Source organism: Brachycentrus maculatus, unplaced genomic scaffold (assembly GCF_059751285.1).
Source record: "Brachycentrus maculatus isolate JH-2025_06_01 unplaced genomic scaffold, ASM5975128v1 h1tg000326l, whole genome shotgun sequence".
Lineage (NCBI taxonomy): Eukaryota > Metazoa > Arthropoda > Insecta > Trichoptera > Brachycentridae > Brachycentrus > Brachycentrus maculatus.
Window position 1 is genome coordinate 3,472,171 of NW_028281075.1, and position 22,830 is coordinate 3,495,000.

The 22,830-nt window shown below is 30.8% G+C and overlaps 1 protein-coding gene across 3 annotated transcripts in view; it reads right to left on the reverse strand.

The window, feature by feature from the left end:
- Nucleotides 1-22,830, reverse strand: part of LOC148304323 (MOXD1 homolog 1-like) — a 111,169-nt gene that overhangs the window by 58,074 nt on the left and 30,265 nt on the right. For all 3 annotated transcript variants that reach the window (XM_088268714.1, XM_088268716.1, XM_088268717.1), the window contains one exon: nucleotides 16,712-17,881. In XM_088268714.1, the coding sequence (XP_088124840.1) occupies nucleotides 16,712-17,695 (984 nt within the window). In that variant the 5' untranslated portion in view covers nucleotides 17,696-17,881. The remainder of the gene's footprint in view (nucleotides 1-16,711; nucleotides 17,882-22,830) is intronic.

Consider the following 22,830-nt stretch of genomic DNA (forward strand, 5'->3'; position numbering starts at 1 on the left):
GTAATTTTTGAGTAACCATGCATCTATACTTCAATCATGAATAATGGGCATATTTAAAAACTCTTCAAAGATTCTCACATAAAATATAAAGAAGTAGATCGAATCATTTATAATCAATTATGTAGGGTATTCATACTTTGAGTAAGACGGATTAATTTTCTGTCTTTAAAATGCAAATACTCTGTGTATTAAAATCATTTTTTATAATTTTGTTTGTATTATGATTAAACATTATAAAATTAAACAAACTTTGTTTAGACCACTTTTTTTATTATTAGGAATGTAATTAATTATGAGTATTTTAATGTTTTTGAATTTAATAAACCCTGATGATAACAAGGTTCTTATCGAAACCGGTAGGTTAGGTTAGGTTTTTGAATTATTATTAGGAATGTAATTAATTATGAGTATTTTAATGTTTTTGAATTTAATAAACCCTGATGATGACAAGGTTCTTATCGAAACCGGTAGGTTAAAGTGTACTAATAAAAAAGTGGTTAAAACAAAGTTGTTTAATTTCATAAAGTTTATAAAATGTGCCACAAAGTATCTGGGAAAAATAATCAAGAAATGTATTATGATTGTTTGCTAAAAATCTCTGGATTGTTTGTTGTCATACGTTTTTACTTCCTTTTTTTTACAATAATTAAAGAAAACGCTTTGTTTTTACCACTTGAGTTTTATTATAGACTACATGTTTCAGAAGTTAAACTTCCATCATTCAGGTCTGTATAATAAATTTTTTTTTGTGTCCTTTTTTTTTTGTGGTTTTCGATACATTTGTGTTTAAAAGGGACATAATAAATGAAAAATTATGCGTTTAATTTATGACTGAAGAGGGCAACAGGTTGTTGCCGAAACTAGATGGTTAGTAAAAATGTGAGTGGATCAAAACACAAAGTATTTTTATTTCTCGAAATAATATATCAATATGATCCACAAAGTTAATGCTTTCAATATTAAAATATATATATATATATATATATATATATATATATACATATATATAAATTATTTGGTCAGTCCACTGAAATGAATACACCCTCATAGTGATCCTCCGGGTGTACCTGCCTTTGAATATGCGGCGTCCAAATTAATATTTTTTTTATATCTAGTCATAAATAAATACCTTACGAAGTTAAACTTATAATAATTTCACTTTTATAGTCTATAAACAGAATATACAGCCGGAGTTCAACAGAAGAGCCACATAATAATATACTTTAATTTAAAATAACGGCATTAAATTACATATTTGCTATAAACGAAATACATATTCCGTATCATTTAAGGAATGGTTTAGTTTTTACTTAAATAAATTATAAATTGTAATCTTAATTAAATTACACAAGTTGAAATGATTATGGTTAAATTTATCGTTTAAATAAAATTATATTCCATGAGTAAAATATATTGTAAACAAACTGGATTAAACTACATCGAAGACCTTGATCAAGGCCCAGTTTTCGTTAGGTCGCTAAATATTTTTCTCTTAATCCAGGTAACATTTTACGTATATGATGTTTTTCTTAATATACCGATTTTGTATTAAAAAAAATAAGTTTTTCTTCGAAATAATTATATGGTTTTGAAAAGAAAACACTTATTGAAAGGTAAGGAGTTAAAAAATATACATGATTGAATTCTGTGAGTTTGCGAGTAAGGCCTTAAAACCTCTAGAAGGATAAATGCAAATGAATTCATTTTGACGTACTAAATAAAATCACTTCATTTTCATATAACAAAAAAATACCAATACATTTCACCTCTCACAAAAACATTTTTTTTATATTTATTTTGAGTCAATAAATGTTTTAATTTAAATATGGGATTAAATATAATTTATTAAGAATAAAAGACAATAATTCTAATGAGATTAATGAAGGACATTTTAATGATATTCGGTTCTCACGAATTCTGCATTTATAATAATGTATACGTATAACTTATCCGCACGTATAATAGATGAGTCACTCGCCAAATACAAGAGTGAGACGTGAATGCGAAGTACTGATTGTAAATAATATACTTATATGATCAGTATGCAGCCAGTTCCTCTCTTGTCAATATTCACAGTTCAGCGGGTAATAATATTGTACCATGAATAACAAACAAGTGTTTTATTACATAAGCCACTTAGGCAGAGTCGAGAAAAGAACAAATATAAATACAACATATATATATATATATATATATATATATATATATATATATATATATATATATATATATATATATATATATATATGTATATATATATATATATATATATATATATATATATATATGTATATATATATATATATATATATATACATATATATATATATATATATATATATATATATATATATATATATATATATATATATATATATATATATATATATATATATATATATATATATATATATATATATATATATATATATATATATATATATATATATGTATATATATATATATATTCCTCATGAACATTCAATGTAGGTACCCTAAACCAAAGTAGAGATTTAAAATTGTCTACAGTTTAAATTAAATATTTATTTAGATAAAAAAAAAAGAAATTGATAAATCATGTGATCCTAAAAATTAAAAAAAAAACAGTCTCTATTACATTTCCGAAAATAATAATTAATTCAATTAAAATTAAAATTGAAATCTGACAGTATTCGACTCCATTTGCAAACTAAATAAAATCACCTTCACTAGAATATCGCAGAATAATTAACACAACTAGGATCTATATCTTTAAAAAAAATGTTGGGAAATTGAAATATAATATTGTGATAAGTTTTTGTATGATCTTAGTTTTTGTTTTTGTAACAACGTTTTGGCAAATGTGTTATTTTTACTATAATTAAAGTAATGAATGGAATCTATTCCGTAGAAGCCATCCAAACTAGAGAAGCAAGTAACGTATACAGTTTACATACTATTAAAAGAATACGTACAGCGTCTCTATCTGTTTTCCTTTCGTGTATTATTGAAGTAACAAATTTTCAAAAAAATATTTCTCATATTGTATGGTGTATACATACTTAATTGAAACATGAAGTTTTGAATAATCTCCACGTTTGTATCTTTCGTCGAGTAAATCGTAAAATGAAATATGTACATCTGTCAAAATGTCATATTCAGATATTACCTTCATTTCTCATTTTCTGCGAAAAAATCTTATTGGTTGAATAAAATATAACCATGTCACGAATACGAAAAGAAATATCTATATATATATATATATATATATATATATATATATATATATATATATATATATATATATATATATATATATATATATATATATAATATAATATTATGTATTCTTCTGGCCCCTTATCTGCACCTAATGGTAAATAGGGCACTGCATCGTATTGAATCAGTGTTTTCTTAATCGTTACTTACATAAGGCAAGGTAACTCCTAAGGATCACTCCTGTGCTTCAGGGACCAGTCTAGGGTAGTATTAAATAAATATTAGAGTGTAAAATAAAATACGTAAAATTTTTAGTAAAATGAATACATGCGTGCGTAATTCTAGTTGAATTTAAGAAAAAAAGCAGAAGAAAAATATTGTTTAAGGATTTCTGCGCTGATAATGATAAGTAGAACATATCATCGTCCCCATATTCATCGCTAGATGAACAATACATTAAGGAGTTCTATTTCGAGTTCTTGTCATAATCAAACAGGTTTTCGGTTAAAATATAAAACATAATAAACTAAATAATTCCCAGCATTATCGTACAAAAAAGACCGATAAAAAATAAAATGCATAATCTAAATAATGTCCTTGTCCTTTCCCGTGTTGAAGCACTCATTATAAACATTATATCGAAGTATTCTCTGAGAAAAATGTGTAAAAGCATCAATGAAAGTGTAGAACGCATCGGCCCGGCAACTCGATATTCTCGGAATGAAATTATGCGAAGGTTAAACGTGCACCACCTTCCCTAGATCCAGAACCGGTTCTGTGTATGTATCTGTGTCCTGTACCCCAGTCAAGGTGGCTCCTGGATTCAAAAGATACTAATTAGTGCTCCATTCATCCGTAGAAGGGATGTCGAAAAATCGACCTATCTTGGTATGAAAAAAATCAACCGTTTGAATAAATAGACAAAGATAAATCTTTTAACCGGAATGATGAATGAAATGTTCATTTATTTTATTTTAGAATAATTTTTTTAATGTTACCAATATTATTTTTAGAATGAAACCTTTCTCATTTCGAGTAAATGTTGGGATTGATGTTATTATATCTTTTAACTGGAATGATTAAAATATTCATAACAAAATATTTCACATTTAGAAAAAACAACGTTTTAATAATACATACCAGTACATTATTTTTGGAACGAATTTTTTCTCGTTTTGTGAAAAGGAAATTTCGATATTGTAATAGATGTGGGAATTAATGTTATTCAAATTGCCCGCAACAAATTGATGATGGCAACCGCTGTGTAGCATGTTGCGCCATTTTGTTGAAACCACAGCTCTGTCACATCAATACCATTAAACTGAGGTACGAAAAAGCCAGTAATAATGGTTCTGTAGCGCTCTCCATTGACAAGATTTTGAGAGTGTCCAAATACTTGTTCATAGATCTGGATTATCTCCAGTTAGGAGTTTTTTTTAACTATTTTTTTGACATCTCAACATAGATGAAATAAGCGTAAGCCCCGTAAACGCCAAGACTCACCCACATTGCACTGTACGGTCAACCCCAAGGTAGACGACTCCCGGGCAGACCACCAAAGAGATGGATCGACAGCTGGGATTCGACATCGCAGGAGGCTAATTCCCTCTTAAAAACAGGCCACAAGGCCTACACAAAGCAGAAGAAAATTAAATTCCTTTACCAAATTTATGTTTCCTGAGGTAACCTCGCGTTTTAACCCTGTATGTACATATTTAAAATTTAATATACATAAAAAATATTTATGAAACTTAATACAAATATAATTTCATCATTTGATGAGGCAGTCACTATGTGGTAAAATCTATTATTACCTTTTAAAAAAATAGTTGAAAATCTGTATTTTACATGCCTAGTGTAATTCTGTATTACATATAAATAAACCACTGATATAATATTCAGTGGATTGAATTTTTTCAGTAGTAAATGGGTACCTACCTTCTATTTTTTACCCAGTTCAAGGCGAAATATTTAAATTACTGATATTCGAGAGCCCTGAGGGATGATCGTCCTTGAAGTCCCTTTACAATTAATTTCGTCGGTTGTCATTAGATTCACATTCAGACTTTTCAGTGACATTAATGAAGCTATACAAGACGTGAAAAAATAGTACAAAGAAGAAGCGGAGGAACAAAAGCTAGGTATAAATCACAGAGCTAAAATAGGTAGCCTTGAGGTAAGAAAAATAATATTCAAATTTTGAGGGAAATAGGAACTGTAAATAATACTTTTAGCAATTTAGTACAAATATTCGTAACTTTTGAAAAATTACATTTACTAGCCAAATATTACTTAATGTGAATAGAGCAATTTATTTGATTTTTTATCTTATATAATTTAAAATTAATTTACATATGGGTACCATTTTATTTAAAGAAATTTTGAGAAACAAATCCATATTTCTTACTAATTGATGAAGTTTCTCTGTAGCGGTAGTTATAGAGAATAGAATGCCACACCACTCTGTCTTTACAAACATTCGTAGGCAGAATGTTAAAAGTTACACAAGTGTATTTATTGATTTGCAGTTTAATTTATAGAACTCCATTTTAATTTATGTATTAATTTTAAATCAAACACAGATTTTTTGAGTCTACTAAGTTGTATTTTATTAACAAAAACAATTAATTAATTTTTCATATGTATTTGTTAATAAAATACAACTTAATAATAATAAAACCCTTATCCGCACCCCAATGGTGCATAGGGCACTGCTTCATATGAACACAGTGTTATCTTGATCGTTTACACACGAAGGAAAGGTGATCAGCCCTCCGCTTCAGGTACCAGTCCAGGGTAATATTGAATAAATATTACAGTGAAAAAAAAATACAACTTAGTAGACTCAAAAAATCTGTGTTTGATTTAAAATTAATACATAAAGTTATACAAGTGTATAAAGTGACTGTTTGAGCCAGCCAATTGCCAGGTCATAAGCCCTGGGATGCTCAGAATTATTCAGATCTTCTTTTATAAAATGGGGAAAAATGATATATATTTAATATCGAGTTGATATTCTTTTTAATTTCAACTTTTCTGTGTCATTGATTTCCTGACATTTCTGGTGTAAAATTCGCCTTTAAATACCAACGTCATTAGGAATAAAAGTCAAATAGTGAAGCTAATTTATCTACACTACGTAGATAACTTAAGCTTAACGTTAACTTTTTACGGTAATTCCAGGCATAAACATGGATACCGGAGTGTGATTTAAATTTACTTTACGAAGAAGATATTATAGATATGATTTGCAATGCTCGAATAAATAGCTCTGTGTTCAGCGGATGTTAATAAGGAGGATGCTGATCATAAACCTGTATCTTTCCTTTCAAAATATAAAGATTGCAATCTGAAGCTAATAGGCCGCAAATCCTTGCTGGTCATCCGGTTTCAGCCATATTGGCAATGCATATGCATACGTATTAATTATACATAACTTTTTTTTTATTATTTAATATGGTTACCAAAGTTTTTTTTTAAATAATTTTAATTATTTTTCTAGACATTTCTATTTTTACAATCTTAAAATTAATAACGCTTTTCTCTTTAATGAAGAGACTAATCTCTTACGCTTGGAGAGGGACATACAATTATTATTTATTGTTTATGTTATGTATATATAAGTAGTGTCCGCCTCCGTAGTGTAATGGTCAGCACGCTCGGCTACCGTTCTGGAGGTCCCGGGTTCGATTCCCAAGGGGGGTAAAATAAATATAAGTGATTTTTTCACCGCAATATTTATTCAATATTACCATGGACTGGTACCATAAGCGGAGGGCTGATCACCTTTCATTCATGTGTAAACGATCAAGATAACACTGCGTTAATATGACACAGTGCCCTATGCACCAATAGGGTGCGGATAAGGGTTTTATTATTTATTATATATAAGTATATGTATACTACTTTGGCATGTGCAAATTTCTAGTTATATATTTTTTATTTTCATTTATTGTTCTTATTCTCTCAATTTATATATATTGCATCTATAGTATTTTAAAAAAAACATGGACAGAAAAACATGTTTTAATTGAATATACATACTACGAAAATAAAATCGCTGTATTTCGTAAAAAAAAAACCATTTGGTGTTTCTTTCCCATCAAATATATTAATAGTTTAAAAATATATATTAAAAGCCATTTTATTATGTAGTATTATTATACAGTGTTTATTTATTCGTTGTACTTATTTAAAATATAACTCATGATTTTACAATACATGTAGGTTTAACAATGAGGCTATTTTTTTAAAAAAGATTTGCATACGTTAAATTTAAGAAACGACAATTCTTTAGGGATTTTTGAAGCTAGCTATCGACTTCTGAACTCGAAAGATTGAGAAAATGGATGTTCATGCTTTAGTCTTGCAACGAAGAAAACCGAATATGTCATTCAGCGAAAAGCTTTCAGCTACTTCGAAAGTTTCAGTTTTAGGGTAAACTTCAAAATAAATTTGTTTATGAACATATATAGTACTCCGATATTTATTCTATGCTGGATGATAAAAGAGGCACTTAATATACGAGTATATATGCGAGAAAGACTGCGAGGGAAATTGGTAAAATACCCATTTTGTGGAAAAGTAATCAATTTGGTGTAAAACAATAAAAAAGTAGTGAATTTCACGTGAAGAGGTTCATATGTACACACTTGTTAAACTGAATCACTTCCTCACAGATTTTTATGGTGTTTGAAATCTTGAGTAAAAATATTTTAAGTATGCCATAAAACAAAAGATGCTCGGTTTTACTTTATGCAAAAATGTGTTCTGGCTTAATTATTCTGATAAATATTTATGACCGAATAAGGGTTTATCAGGCATGATGTGTCATAGCTTCATGTGTAATATTCACCTTTATTACATACTACTCATTTTGCATACATAAATAAATGTACTTTATACATCGTACACGTGTATATCCTCACCTCAGTGTAAGACTATCGCAAGTCACGCAAATCAATTTCGTTTATATTCATGTATCGTCTTCGCTATGACACTTGAGTGAAATACCAAAATGTAATTTTTTTATCTGTAACCCACAAATATTAAAAAAGTTTCGCACGACACTGATTAAAAGCGATATTTGTTCCAGCTATTACGGAATGAATAAAATGTATGTATAATGTATGAATATAATGTATTTTATCATTTATTTCTCAAATAATTGTCACAAATAAAATCAAACATAAAATATTGCGCATCGCTTTATTCTGTGATGAATAGGTAAAAAGTACATTCTAACGTTATAATTTAATTACAGAAAAATCAATTTACAACATTTTGAGTGTGTCCAAATGAGTATTTTTATTCGGTTCACAAATCTGGATTATCTCCAATCAGGAGTTATTTTTTTGACAATATTTTTTACATCTCAACATAGATGAATAAGAAAATGGAAGTCTGGGCATTTATAGAGATTACGACATAGGGTGGTTTAGGTGATTATTATACACACGTGTAATATTCACCGATTCTATCTGTGAGTGACATAAATATATCTAGCAGCTTCAAGAATTTGAGTTGTGTGGTTGTCAATCATGGGTAGAATTGGTGAATATTACACGTGTGTAAAGTGATCACTTAAACCAGCCTATAGTAATAAGCCCCGTAAACGCCCAGACTTTTATATTCTTCTTCATCTACGTTGAGATGTCAACAAATAAAATGTAATATTTTATTATTTACTGAGTTTACACTATCTTCTCAAATAATTGTCAAAAATAACACCATACATTAAAAAAATGCGTATCGCTTTATTCTCTAATGAATTGGTAAAAAGTACATTTCAATGTTATAATACAATTACAGAAAAAATCTTTATAAAATAAACAACTTTGTTTTTTAATATTTGATAAAGTTTATAAAATGTGCCACAAAGTATCTGCAAAAAACATTCAAGGAACAGTAAAAATCATTTTATCTGTTTGAATTAAATTATTTTCTCACATTTCGCGTGTAAATATTACATTTAGCGTGTTATTATTCAGAGAACGTAATGTTACTGAGACACGTCCTGAGATTACAGTCTGCGGATAGAACGTCGTAACTCGACTTGTTGAACGCGAGTTTAGTACAAGGGAAGGAATGAAAATATTTTCCCAAGAAACAATGAATTCCCTGTCAGTTAGACGTTGTGCTTTGTGAATAGCAACGATTTATTTTGTGTATTCAAATTTTCGTGTCTTGTAATGACATCGCGATTGTTGTATAATGGAATTTTCGAGAAACACAGCTTCGAAGGAAAAAAAATCCTTTCTTGAGAATTAATTATCTGGGATCTCTTCACTCTATATGTTATTGGATAATTTAACACTTAAACGTCCTTTTCCTTATCCTTGACGGAGATATATTTGACACTTTGCATTTGAGATATCGCTCACTCCTTTCAAGAACGTCATAAATAAAAAATCGACGAATTTCATGTTTTCGGAATGTCCAGAAAATGTACTATATCCCAGCAAAAGCAGCACATTTTTAACTTAATATTTACCAGCTACAGGGCAGAAAGTGTTGTTTTTGCATTTTGAAGAAAAGGTATTGTTTAATTTTTTTTAAACATACTAAATATTTTTCAAATGGAGAAAAAACCTTCAGGTTTAACCTAAAAAGATCTGTTGCTTCATAACCATTGTTTTAAATATATTTTACATTTTTTTTTGTTTTTTAGAAAACATGTATATTGAAAAATATTTTTATAATTTTTTTAACTCCTCGTCTTTAACAAATCACTTTTATTTTCAAAACCATTTATTTATTTGTAACGAAAACTTATTTTTTCAATTCAAAACCGGTGTTTTCAGAAAAAAATTCAATTGCGACAAATTACTTGGGTTTGAAGAAAATTAAGTAGCGATTTATCGAATACTGAGCCTTAATATGAAATACAATATTTTTAAGTATTTTTAAGGTACTCAAATGTCTTATTTAAATATACGGTATAACCCCTATTAAAGTCAAAATTTTTCTAATAAATAAATTTTTAAATTATAAACATCAGTGAGCATTCACAAAAACCACTTCCGGTCCTCTTGCGTCGTCTGATAGAGGGATAAAAAACGCGCGAATCACGAGGTCAGTCATAATAAGGCCTCACTCACACTGAGGCCTTCTCAAGAACTACCGCTGACCGCAGTCAATATAACACTTTACTTGGTTGTTGTCTTGGTAATGTCTAGCTAGCGATACAAACGTATTTTATCATCACAAACGAGGATAAAATAAAGGAATGTAAGGTTGAACTAGGGATATTTGAAAAGATTATGAAGAGTTCATTAAGGTGGTATGGACATTTGGAGCGAATGGATAACGAGAGAGTGAATAACAAAATGTATGTGGCGAATGTGAGCAAAAGAACAGAACAAGAACAGCCGAAAAAGACTTGGCAGGATCAGATCAATCAGAACCTAAAATCTGGTGGTGTCAAAAGTCTGCGTAATCGAAGGGCATGGACTAGATGTACGGATGTGAAGAAAGTGAGGAGTTTATGTCAGGACAGAATAGTGGGGCGTTCTATCCTCTCTGCCTACTCCTGCGGTGAAACGGCGTGGATGGAAAACTCAGTGAGGGCATATTACCGTAATCTATAATTTGTAATTATGTATATGAGGATAATAAATAATTAAATAAATAAAGACTAACGTCCTATACTAAACAAAAGGAATGTTGAATAAGGGAAAACCTTCCATATTTGATCTCCGGCGGGGTTAACAAAATATGAAGAATTTATAGCCAGGAACATAGTGCATATTTAAGGTAAGGCATTTATTATCCTAACAAAAAGGGATAGGTTTTTAGAATATTTTAAATTAACCCTTTACACGTTATGCAGATACTAAAAATAACAGGGCTAGGAATTCGAGCTAAGGTAAAACAACTGTAATAATTGATTTATTGTACATATTGCCATAATTATTATGAAATTTTGTTATTATTAACATTAGTAATAATAACAAAAGTTATTATTAACAGTAGTAGCTAGTAATAATATGTTTAAAATTTTAACTGGACTAGTTTTGAGAAATTGTAACATCTCATCATCACATATGGGTTTTTTATTTATACGGAATAATGAAATCAATATAATCGTAAAACGAAGTCACAAAAAGTCTCTCTACTCCCTTATATCTCTCAAAATCTACTGTCTCCAAGTCATATATTAAATTAATTTATTTTGGTCTGTTTAAATAGGGTGTAGAACGAAATACTTTCGTAAGTTTTAAGTTCTTGCGAAGTCGGGATCAAAATTATTACGCATCTTCTAGATTTCAGTTCGGTGTGCGCTATCGACGACTTAAATTATCTGTATCGATTCAAAGCCCGATGTCGAAAATAACTTCCATTTCAGAAAAAGAGATATTACATGTTGACTGTATTTAAAAAAAAAAAAATCCGGGTTGTTATATTATGAATTTAAATAAATAATATAGGAACTTTGATTGTCCAATAAATATTTTGTATTTAAAATAGTTTGAGTTGAAATGTTCTATCGAATAAAAAAAACACTTATTGAAAGGAAGCTGTTACTCAACTTGGGTTTTAGGTTCGATCGTTTAAAGCTCATCACGCTTTACTGTGGACAAATTGCTTATATATCGTGTATTTCTAGGTCTTAATTAGTATATTTGATAAATAATAAAAAAATAAAAAAAACTAGAATGAAATTATCCATCGAGAAAAAGTAAGTAATATTATCCCAATTGAAAAACCTTAAAAGTAACAATTACATATAAGTCACATCTCTTATTCAGTGAGACTATTTTTACGAGTGGTTTTAATATAAATATTCTTCTTCTTCTTCCTGGGTCCATCCCAACTTATCGTCTTTGTAGACTGTTGGGATCGCCTCTCTTCGTTCACAGATTGTAGGTCCTTCTATCATATACAACGACATCCATGTCATGCCTTCGAATCGTGTTATCTTTCTGTGGCATCCATGAATTTTTGGCCTTGTTTTTCGAGGAAGATTCATGGCGATCGCCTGGTTTACACTATGTTCAGTTTCTACCTATGTTCCCATACCATCTCAATTGCCTTTCCTATACCTTACTATTGATGTCAGTCATACCCAGGCTTCCATAAATGCGTAAACTCTTTGACTCTAAGGGACACTGCAGCTGATTATCTATGCATTTCAGCAGTTTCTAGTCGCCTAGAGTAGGTGTTATAAATCGTCCAGCATACGGAGTCACGGAGCAGTGCTGAGATTTTAATATAAATATCACACCTATAAAATATGATAAATTTCCTAGAGGAATGACGTGGTGTGAAACAATGCCGGCAAACCTTCCATAAAATATCCCGATGGATGATCCCGTACTTAATCATTTCGAACGTTCCGTTAAGTGGCCATTTTGAAATATGGTCAAACCCATTTGTCTATAAAAAAATACTGAAGAGAGGCAATAAAAGTTTTCCTAAAATTGGTCGATCGTAAAATCCCTCGGGACATTTTCTCGATTTATGAAACGAATTGTTTTTCTTATACTGTTGACCAAAACGACGAATAAAATTGTTGAGTAAAGAGAATCTAGGCAAAATATTATACCTCTATCGACAGATACATACAATATCGACACGTGTTTGATTTAAATCTACTAGTCGACCTTTAGATAAAAACATATTAACATATGGATATAAAAATATTTAGATTAAAATTTATATCAGTCAAAGAGTCGGTTTTTGTGATAATTTCATAAAACTAAAGAAGGTTTTCAGGATGTCATATTTGTAATTAAAACGGTAATTAATTTATGTTCGATATTATAATTATCGAACTGAAATTGAATTTTTATTATTATTTCGTTTTATCAAAGAAACTCATTATAGAAGGCCGTTTAAAAAATCTGAGCTCATAATATTCATAATCTTAAAATGTGCCATCAGCAATATTTTAAAATAAAAATATGAAAATACTTAATATTACTTGTAGCCGTCTTTGGTTTTTTATATGGGCTCAAATATTTCAAACAAAAAAAATTATATGGACTATTTTTTGACGTGGCTATGTCTCACATTTCAGAATATGTTTGGAAAATGTCACAAAATATATTGTCCTGAGTCCCCTACAATTAATCTTCACCAGTAAGAAAAACGTTCAATGTAAATATCGTAGTCGTACAGGAGAAAGTGACCAACTAACAAAACGTAAAATGTTCAGGAGGGACATTTAAGTCACTTTTGCTTGGCAAGAAAATAAACATCAATGCAGTCATTTTTAACAAGTCAATATATTATTAAACTTCCATGTTTAAAATCCTTTGGGATTTTTTTCAGGGCAATATTAAGCTTCTTTTCATCTTACCAATAGATGTCTCTAGTGAAGTTCTAGTGATTCAAGAATAATGTTTCAAAATTGGTTCATATATAGAACTTTGAGTAGTGTGTTGTCAATAATGGGTAGATTTGGTGAATGTTACACGTGTGTAAAGTCACTTAAACCACCCTATGACGGTCGTCAGCCCCGTAAATGCCCAGACTTCCATATTCTTCTTCATCTTTGATGAGATGTCAAAAAATAATTTGAAAATAACTCCTGTAATTGGAGAGAATCCAGATTTTGTGAACAAGTATTTGGACACACTCAAAATGTTGTACATATTAATCTAGTAAGATATCAAATAGTCAATGATCACGTTTTTGTAAAAAAAAAATCACTTCGTCACTTTCTCCTGTATGACTGCGATATGTAATCCATAAATGTTAATTGTTAAGTATTATGCCTCAATCATTATTTTATCGGAATGAAACGTCATCAGTCTGATGATATGGGGGAGAGCCGGGCCGCAAACATCTGATTTCGAGGTTTCGTAGCAAAAACTCTTCAACAAGGATTGGTGCATTTCAAAATGCCAAACTGTGAATATTGTTCCCGGGTCTCAAGCGATTACAAGTACATAATTACTTTGAAAGACACAAAATCACTTTTTGTGTTATTATTTATAAAAGTTATTATCAATAACAAAGTATTAAAAATTGTTATAATGTAAAGTGATTTTCTATTTAACAAATATTTTGGTTTTGGGTTGAGTGAAAATAGTTCAAAATCCTGAGTTAAGTGAAAAGGGCATTAATGATATTAATTTTGTGATAAGTAGTAAAAAATCACACGGATAAAATACGTATTCCTAAACAAAACATACATATCGCTCACTCCTTTCAACAACGTATGTTGTTGAAAGGAGTGAGCGATATGTTACTTTCATATGTAAAAAATCGTCAATTTTCAGTTGTGCATGTTTTCGGAATGCTCAGAAAATATACTATATCCCAGCAAAAGTGGCACAGTTTTAACTTAATATTTACCCGTATAGGGCAGAAAGAGTTGTTTTTGCATTTTGAAGGAAAGGTATTGTTTAATTATTTTTTTAAATAAACTAAATATTTATCAAATGTAGAAAACACCTTTTACCTAAAAACATCTCTTTCACAGTAAAAAAAGTTCAATAAGTGGCTTGATATTTATTTTTAATACATTTGATATTCTCAAACTTTAAAAACGATCTCCTGAGAAAATAAGTTTTTTGATTTATGACGTTGTTGAAAGGAGTGAGCTATATGTGCATATACGGACAAGTACAATTCAGAACACCCACGGTCTCGTTATTTAATCAAATGAGCGGTTATGAGCGTAAAAAAAACTCTTGGCAATAATACTCTTCGTGCATATGCATAAATCTGGTAAAAGTGAAAAAAAAAAAAAATGCATAAAATGCACTAGTGGAAAAAAAAGTAATGCATCAAAAACGTCTACTGCATTTGATCATAAAAGTCTCATACACCGAGGAAACAAAATATTTAATGTCGTGTCATTTAATACGAGATTGGAAATAAATCAAAATAGCTTAGTGATAAAGGATATAAGCGTGTTTGAAGTTGGCCATCCCACCAAAAAAAAGTCGGGTGAAGGATTTTTATTGTTGTGATACGTTTAATTTCATAACACATTTCGGAAAGGTGTTTTTACGCTTGGGTATCGCTGGCGACGTGATTTGATAATTATGTACACATAGTTAAGGCCTTATCAAAGAGATTGATACATAATATTCATATAAAAACATTAAACATGTAATTCCTCTCACTCGGAAGTTAAAAATACCCTTCCCGTCCTTAAGCATCAATCGACCGAACGGGTAGAAATACCTTTCCCGTCCAAAGAATGTTTTAATATTATCTTCATATGTATTTAACAAAAACATATAGTTCATTTTGTTTAAAGCACTATATTTTATTTTGTATTATTTGCAATTACTTAATATTTATATTTTTAAATGTAAATAAACATCTCGTCACATATTTGATTAGTTCTGTTGACAAAAGAAGACTGAATTGTAAAATAAAACACTAAATAAATAATACTCTGCTTCTCGTACGTGAGTTCTTGAAGATAAAGACCTTAAATATTAAATATTTCCACACCTCAGTATTCTCGAGTCGTACAAAACTCTCTCAAACAATCACTGTATATGAAGCGAATTTTTTACGGGATTCCATATATCAGGGAGGAATAAAGCTCTCAGGGATGGTTCATTTAAATATTTTTTTGTTTATTTACGTGCAAGCTTCTATATAGTATATTTATGCTGAAACTTTTCCTTTGAGATGACATAGAGTATACCAGCTTTGGGAATTGGAATACAAGAAATGAAAACGAAATACATATCTGCAAAAAAATAGCTATGGTTATTAAAAAATTGAGTAAAAATTTATTAAAAAATAAAAACAATGGATTCAAAGTGGAGATTCGCATTCAATGCCCAATTTACGATGAACAGCAATTGATTTTTCTGTTTACCCAGGTAACGTTTATTTAATTTTTTTTTTTGCTTGAAACACCGTTTTTGTATTGAAAAAAAAAATCTTTAAAAGAGTGATTAAAAGTTTTTAAAAATGTTAAAAATACTTTTTGATAAATGTATATTGTAAAGAAAAGAAAATTCCAATGCGTATTCTTAAAAAAAATGCACGCGGAGACACGTCTGGACCCATGCGCGGCCGGTCGCTTTCTGAATTGGACGTTTGCGAGTTCAGCCTTAAGACAAGACTGGAGAATAGGATAAATGGTAATAGATGGGTATTCCATAAAGACTAAATGATGGACATTAATTATTTAAATTTGTATCAATTTAATATTATGCTGAAATTATTTAAAAAAACAGATCTAAGAAGCTTCCTCTTTTAATTTACAACCCATATGGTATATTCTTATTGTTACTATTTTGATTTAAATTTTTTGTTTTTTTTTTTGTTTTCTGTTAAAATCAAATATTTGTAGTTTATATTAGCACTTTTAATCTATATACTAATATATGTTTTTGATATCTATTGTATTCTTTCCTGTACCCTTTATTATAGCCCAAAATAAAATGTAAACCCACACACAGTCTATGCCTTTGTGGGATTATATTGTGAAATGCAAAAAAAATAATATAAAGAAAAGAAAATAAGGAACTGGACACTGTAATTCAATCATAAAGCTAATTCTAGTTTGAAATACGTAAAATGAAATTCTCACCAGGATATTGGGTGTGCCGTCTTCATCCAGCCACGCCAGCACAGCGTCGTTCCCCAGCGCGAAGGCGACGTGCCCGAGCGAGCGCGCCTCCGCGCGGAACACCACCGCGTGCCCGGCAGTCCGCACGCGCAGAGCCACTTCTCCAGAACCGCCAAGCCACACTGGCGACCCCCACTGAGGACCGACACTGATATACTCCGAATTCATAACAGACACTGCACGCTTATTCCTCTTAAGCAACTCCTTTTCCGCCATTTCGTATTTATTTCTCGCGTATTCCTTCAGAAGTCGTTCCTTCTTCTTGATTATCTGGCGATGTTTCTTTGAATCTTCACGATCGACCGATTTAAATAGGGCGCTTTTGTTTGGTTGTTTTCCTCTATGAATAACGAGTTCCTCGTTTCTTATGTTCTTGTCGGTGCTTTTGTCGGATTGTTTTCCTCCATGGATAACGAGTTTCTCGTTTCCTATATTCTTGTCGTGTTTATTATCAACATTTACGAATGTATCGAGCTTCGCGCTTGCGTGTTTAGCTTCTGTGGCATCGGAAAGATATTTTTTGCTGAAATGTGATTTGCTTTTATTACTTGAGTTTCTTATTTCCCTGGATATGAAACTACTAATTTCTGCCTCGGGTCTCGGGATATTTTTCAGTTGGGATATTTTCCGTATCGTTCCACTGTCCCGTTGTGTATCGAGTTCCAGGTGTCCTCGAACATAGGCCTCGAAAGCTCTGTCTTCTTCTACTCTTTGTTGGCTTTTCGAAAGGTGGCGGTAGTCGGGTCTGAACATACCGGAGTACGGAGGTCGGTAGGTTCTCCCATCCTGGAGTAGTCTGAAAGAGTCGCTCGCATCATTGGTGTTATCAAACCACTTGTCGGTGTAGCGGCTATACTCTCTGGGAAGTTTAGCTCCAGTGATGGAGATAGCCGACACAAAAGCGACACATGCCAAGAGTAATTCCAGCTTAGGCGACGTCATCATGCGTCGCTGTTCTTCGCTCTGAGCGATCACCCTTGGTCACGCCACTGCCCTTGAACTTTCAGCGCTATCGCAGGGAAAGGGTTAAAGTTCAAGTTACCAGCACAGATAATAATTCTTAATATATTTTTAGTCGTGATTTAAAAAAAATACTTTCGTGTTTTTCACAGTTTCACTCATTTGGATGACCTGAAATAAATAAAAAAAGCTTTGTTAGATATTTATTACGCAGCTATTGAAATAAAGTTATTTTAACAAATTAAATAATTATTTTCGTCAACCTAGATTCATTTCTTAATTATATTTTGTAAATAGCTCCTTAGACCAGGTTCCAAATTATATTATTAACATTAAATAGGATCATAAGGATTGATATGAAAAGCTTTAATTAAGTGCCGAATTACTTTGCATAGCGAATATAATTTGTAACACTGTAGATTTACGCACAGTCGTGCCTACAAAAAGTTGGGATAAAAAATATACGGCAATAAAATAACGATCCAGAAAAATAGCTTTTGATGAGGCCAGGAAGTAATTTGCGATATGAGATCATAAAAACGACATATTACTTATTTCCTGCTCCAAACGCGACCGAATGGGAAAAGAAGTAAAATATTTCAAACTGGGCATCCATAGTATTTAGGGCCTTTTCTTGGCAATGTATTAAAAAATATATTTTTGTGTTGTTATTTTTATGTTTTATTTATTTTGATTTAATATAGTTACTTTTTTATACAATTTATAACAATTTCTACATATTTCTACTTAATTTAAGTTGCGCTGAGCCTCTACAAAAAAGAGACTGAGCTCTTGTTCTTGGAGAGGGATTTTTTGTTGTTGTTGATAGCTACATCTCATACATTTAAAAAAATATTACTGGGAACATATATTTTTAAGCTGTGCGAGGTAGTTATCTTGTTTAGTTTTTTATTGTATAGTCTGTGTGTGTTTTTATTGTTCGTTAACTTTCATTTTTAGAGTGTGTGTTTTATATTTTAAAGGGAGGCTGTTGAATTTTTTTATTCCTAAGTATGTAATTTTGTTGTATAATTCCTAAGTATATGTAATTCTGAAACTTTTTATTCCTATGTTATTATTTTGTACAATTTATAAGTTTATGTAATTCTTAAAAGTATACTTAAATTATTATTATTATAACCCTTATCCGCACCTAATGGTGCATAGGGCACTGCATCAAATTGACGCAGTGTTATCTTGATCATTACTTACATGAAGGCAAGGCGATCACTCTTGCGCTTCAGGAACCAGTCCAGGGTAATATTAAATAAATATTACAGTGTTAAATCACTAATATTTATTTTCACCCCCCCCCTGGGAATCGAACCCGGGACCTCCAGCACGGTAGCTAAACACGCTGACCATTACACCACGGAGGCGGACGTGGTGTAATGGTCAGCGTGTCATACTTAAATTAAGCAAATTTGAATTAAACTACGCAGTTTTTAACTTCGGAGAATTATAAATGGAGATATTTAATTTATTTATACCCTTTTTTGGAATCCTGCTGTTAAAAACATGAATTGTCACTTAATTCTACCGGTGTTAAGGTCTTATTTAAAAAAAATTGTTTTAAACTAATAAATACCTATAAAGTAAAAGTAATAACCGTTTAAAATGAATTAGATTAATGCTACAATGAAGAATATTGATAGCGTCCCTGTGAAATTAAAAACAAAAGATCCAATGTGGAATATCACTCAACATTTTGAGTGTGTCCAAATACTGGCTCACAAATATGGATTATTTCTGAGACGGAGCTAGTTTTTTTTTTTTTTTGGCATCTTAACATAGATGAAGAAGACCGATTCTCAGGCTGGGCTCATGTATGTGAATTAAATCCAAGATTCGGAACTTAAGTACAAATAGAAAAAGTCTTTGATTAATAAAAGCTTTCCCTATTCCAACATAGATGTCAGTAGTGAACTTACATGAACTGTGTCACGTGAATTTGATCAATATATCTAGGCGTTTCGAAAATTGAGTCGTGTGGTTGTCAATCATGGGTTCAATTGGGGAATGTAAGACGTGTAAATTGATCACTTAAACCAGCCTATGGCGGTCGTAAGCCCTGTAAATGCCCAGAACTCCATATTCTTCTTCACCTATGTTGGAATGCCACAGGTTAAATTAAATTACAGCTGCACCCTTACGGATTTATGTGTTTTTGTTTGTTTTTTAATTTAATTTTTTAAAAAAAGGTTGCAGAGCCCTTGATAATGAGATCATTATTCGTAATAATTTTTCCAGTAAGACCGCCGTCATCCGGGGATCAGGGGTGCGGAACTAATGAGTGTCTTTCTCGAGAAACGAAATAATGTAATTATTCTGCCGCATTACTCAGTCTTTTTACTGTCAGCACTTTTACATTAACTGCATGAACAATGTACCAAATAAAATATGCCCGTTAAAGGTATCGTGTTCTAAAGAAATTAATCGACGGAACGAAAAGAGAACAAGAAAAATTATCGTATGGTATAATCGTAAAGTCAATATCGTTATCAAATTGAGAAAAATTATTAATTAAGCTTAATGGTCTTCTTTTAACACTCATCCGTACCCCAGTGGTGCATAAGGCACTGCTTCATATAAACGCAGTGTTATCCTGATTGTTAACCTATGAAGGAAAGGTGATCATCCCTTCGCTTTAGGTGCCAGTCCAGTGTAATATTGAAAAAATCACTTATATTTATTTGATCCCCCCATGGGAATCGAACCCGGGACCTCCAGAGAGGCAGTTAAGCGTTCTGACTATTACACTTCGGAAGCGGATAAGATTATTGACGAAGCTTAATGAATTACATTAATATGTTATAAGAGTAGTAAATTTTCCTTTTGTTAAAATATTGATATGTTTATGTATTAATTTTAAATCAAATACAGATTTTTTGAGTCTACTAAGTTGTATTTTAATAACAAAAATACATAAAAAAATTATATTGTGACAATTGTTTCGCCTTGTTAGGGCATTATGATATGTTTTTAGAATATGTTTATAAGTCATAAACGATAGTAGATCGCGTGATAATGATAACAAAAATTAAAAATACGAATAGTATTGATTGCACAAAAAACAAAAAAAACTAGGTTTTACGAAGTAGATTGAAAGAATTAATAATAAAAAAAAAACTAGTGAATCATCACGCCACTCCGCTGCAGGTGTATGCAGAGAGAATACATAGCCACAGCAGTCTGTCTTTACAAACAATCTTCGCCTCTTCCACATTCATGCATTTCCTCATACATACCCGCCAATTGCCCAACATCTGACCTGACTGAATACTTGATCGTACTTAGCTTTCATTAGCCTTCCTTTGCTCTTATTTCCAAAAAAACTATGATTATAATCGTATAATTAAAAAATTAATAGCAAAGGGATTCCTTAAATTACCTTAGTTATAAAAACACACGTACTCTCTTTACTAAGCGCGGGCCTCTGTAGTAATTATTTCTGATGAATGTGATAGAATTAACTAACGGAGAGGAAAAGGAGATTTTTAGCAAATATTCGAAAGGAACAGTTTGTCCTTCCGATGTAATAATGGCCCCAATTAAGGAAACAACATGTGTATGCATTCAACTCATTTTAACAACGTGCAGTTTGACTATGCAAATGCATGAGTCATTCCACATAATTAGAATAAAAAAAAACTGTTGAATGTTTTTGTTAACTATCGTTTTCAAATCCCAACCTGAAACACGAGAAACCCTCATATCGCTCACTCCTTTCAAGAACGTCATAAATAAAAAAACTCTAATTTTCAGGAGAACGTTTTTAATGTTTAAAAATATAATACAATGTATTAAAAATAAATATCAAGCCACTTATTGAACTTCTTACTGTGCAACAGACCTTTTAAGATAAAACCTGAATGTTTTTTCTCCATTTTAAAAAAAACTTGGCATATTTAAAAAAAATATTAAACAATGCCCTTTCTTCAAAATGCAAAAACAATACTTTCTGCCCTGAAGCGGGTAAATATTTAGTTAAAAATATGCCGCTTTTGGTGGGATATAGTACATTTTCTTGGCATTCCAAAAACACGCAAAACTGAAAACTGACGATTTTTGATTTATGACGTTCTTGAAAGGAGTGAGCGATATATTTTATTGTAATAAAAGCCAGACAGTGTCTGGATTCAATACTCCTATGTGCAAAACCTCGGCAATGATTTCGCGGACCACACCGATATCTGGAATATGTCACTTCCTAACTATAAAGCAATAATAATTGCAATATTTCAGGCTAATGCATAATTCCTTGTATTTTATATGTTCATCGTTGTTTAGATAAGTACTTTTCGAACCGATAATATACTTAAAAAGAGAAAACATCTTATTTATCATAAAGTATACATGTAATATTTTATGTACAAATTGGCTTCGGTCGTTAAGAAAGGAAAAAATCTTTGAATACAATTACTGGATTTCACGTAGTATTGGAATCAATAAAATATTATTTTTATAAATTGATTCGGCAGTCACTTTGTGGTAAATTCAATTCATTTTTAATTTAAGACTTGCTTAGTAAATACCGCTATTTTTTAGAATCTATTGTGACACGTGTTTCGATGCATTCCGCATTATTTTCAAACACCGTATGTGAAGCCGATTCTAAGTTTTAGAGTTGTTTCCTTGGGATGTTGAAGGTTGAAGAGGGGGTAAGAGCTGTTTCTCGTTTTTAATTTTTTTTTTCGATATAGTGGTATTGACAAAGTAAAACTTAAATTGTTGACACGATTGTTCAATCATGGACAGAATTTCGAATGGTACACAGTATACAAGGTAATTAGTTGCTAGCCAGCTGATGACAGGTCGTAAGCTCTGTTGATGCCCAGATAACCGTATGTCTATCTCAAAACTAATTTGTTCATCTTTCATTTGGGGTAATATCTTCTATTGTTTACGAGGATATCGGAAAAAGATAAATTACTTACCACATATTAAAAATAGTCCATTATAAAAATGTTACTTTCAATTCACATTTCAACGGAATTTTGATGAATTCGCATTCAATAAGTTTATTATATATTTTTTTTAATTTTTGATTACTTAAAACGTAATTGAGGATTTTTTTATAAATAAAAACTCGTTAAAATATTTTGAAGATTCAAGCATAA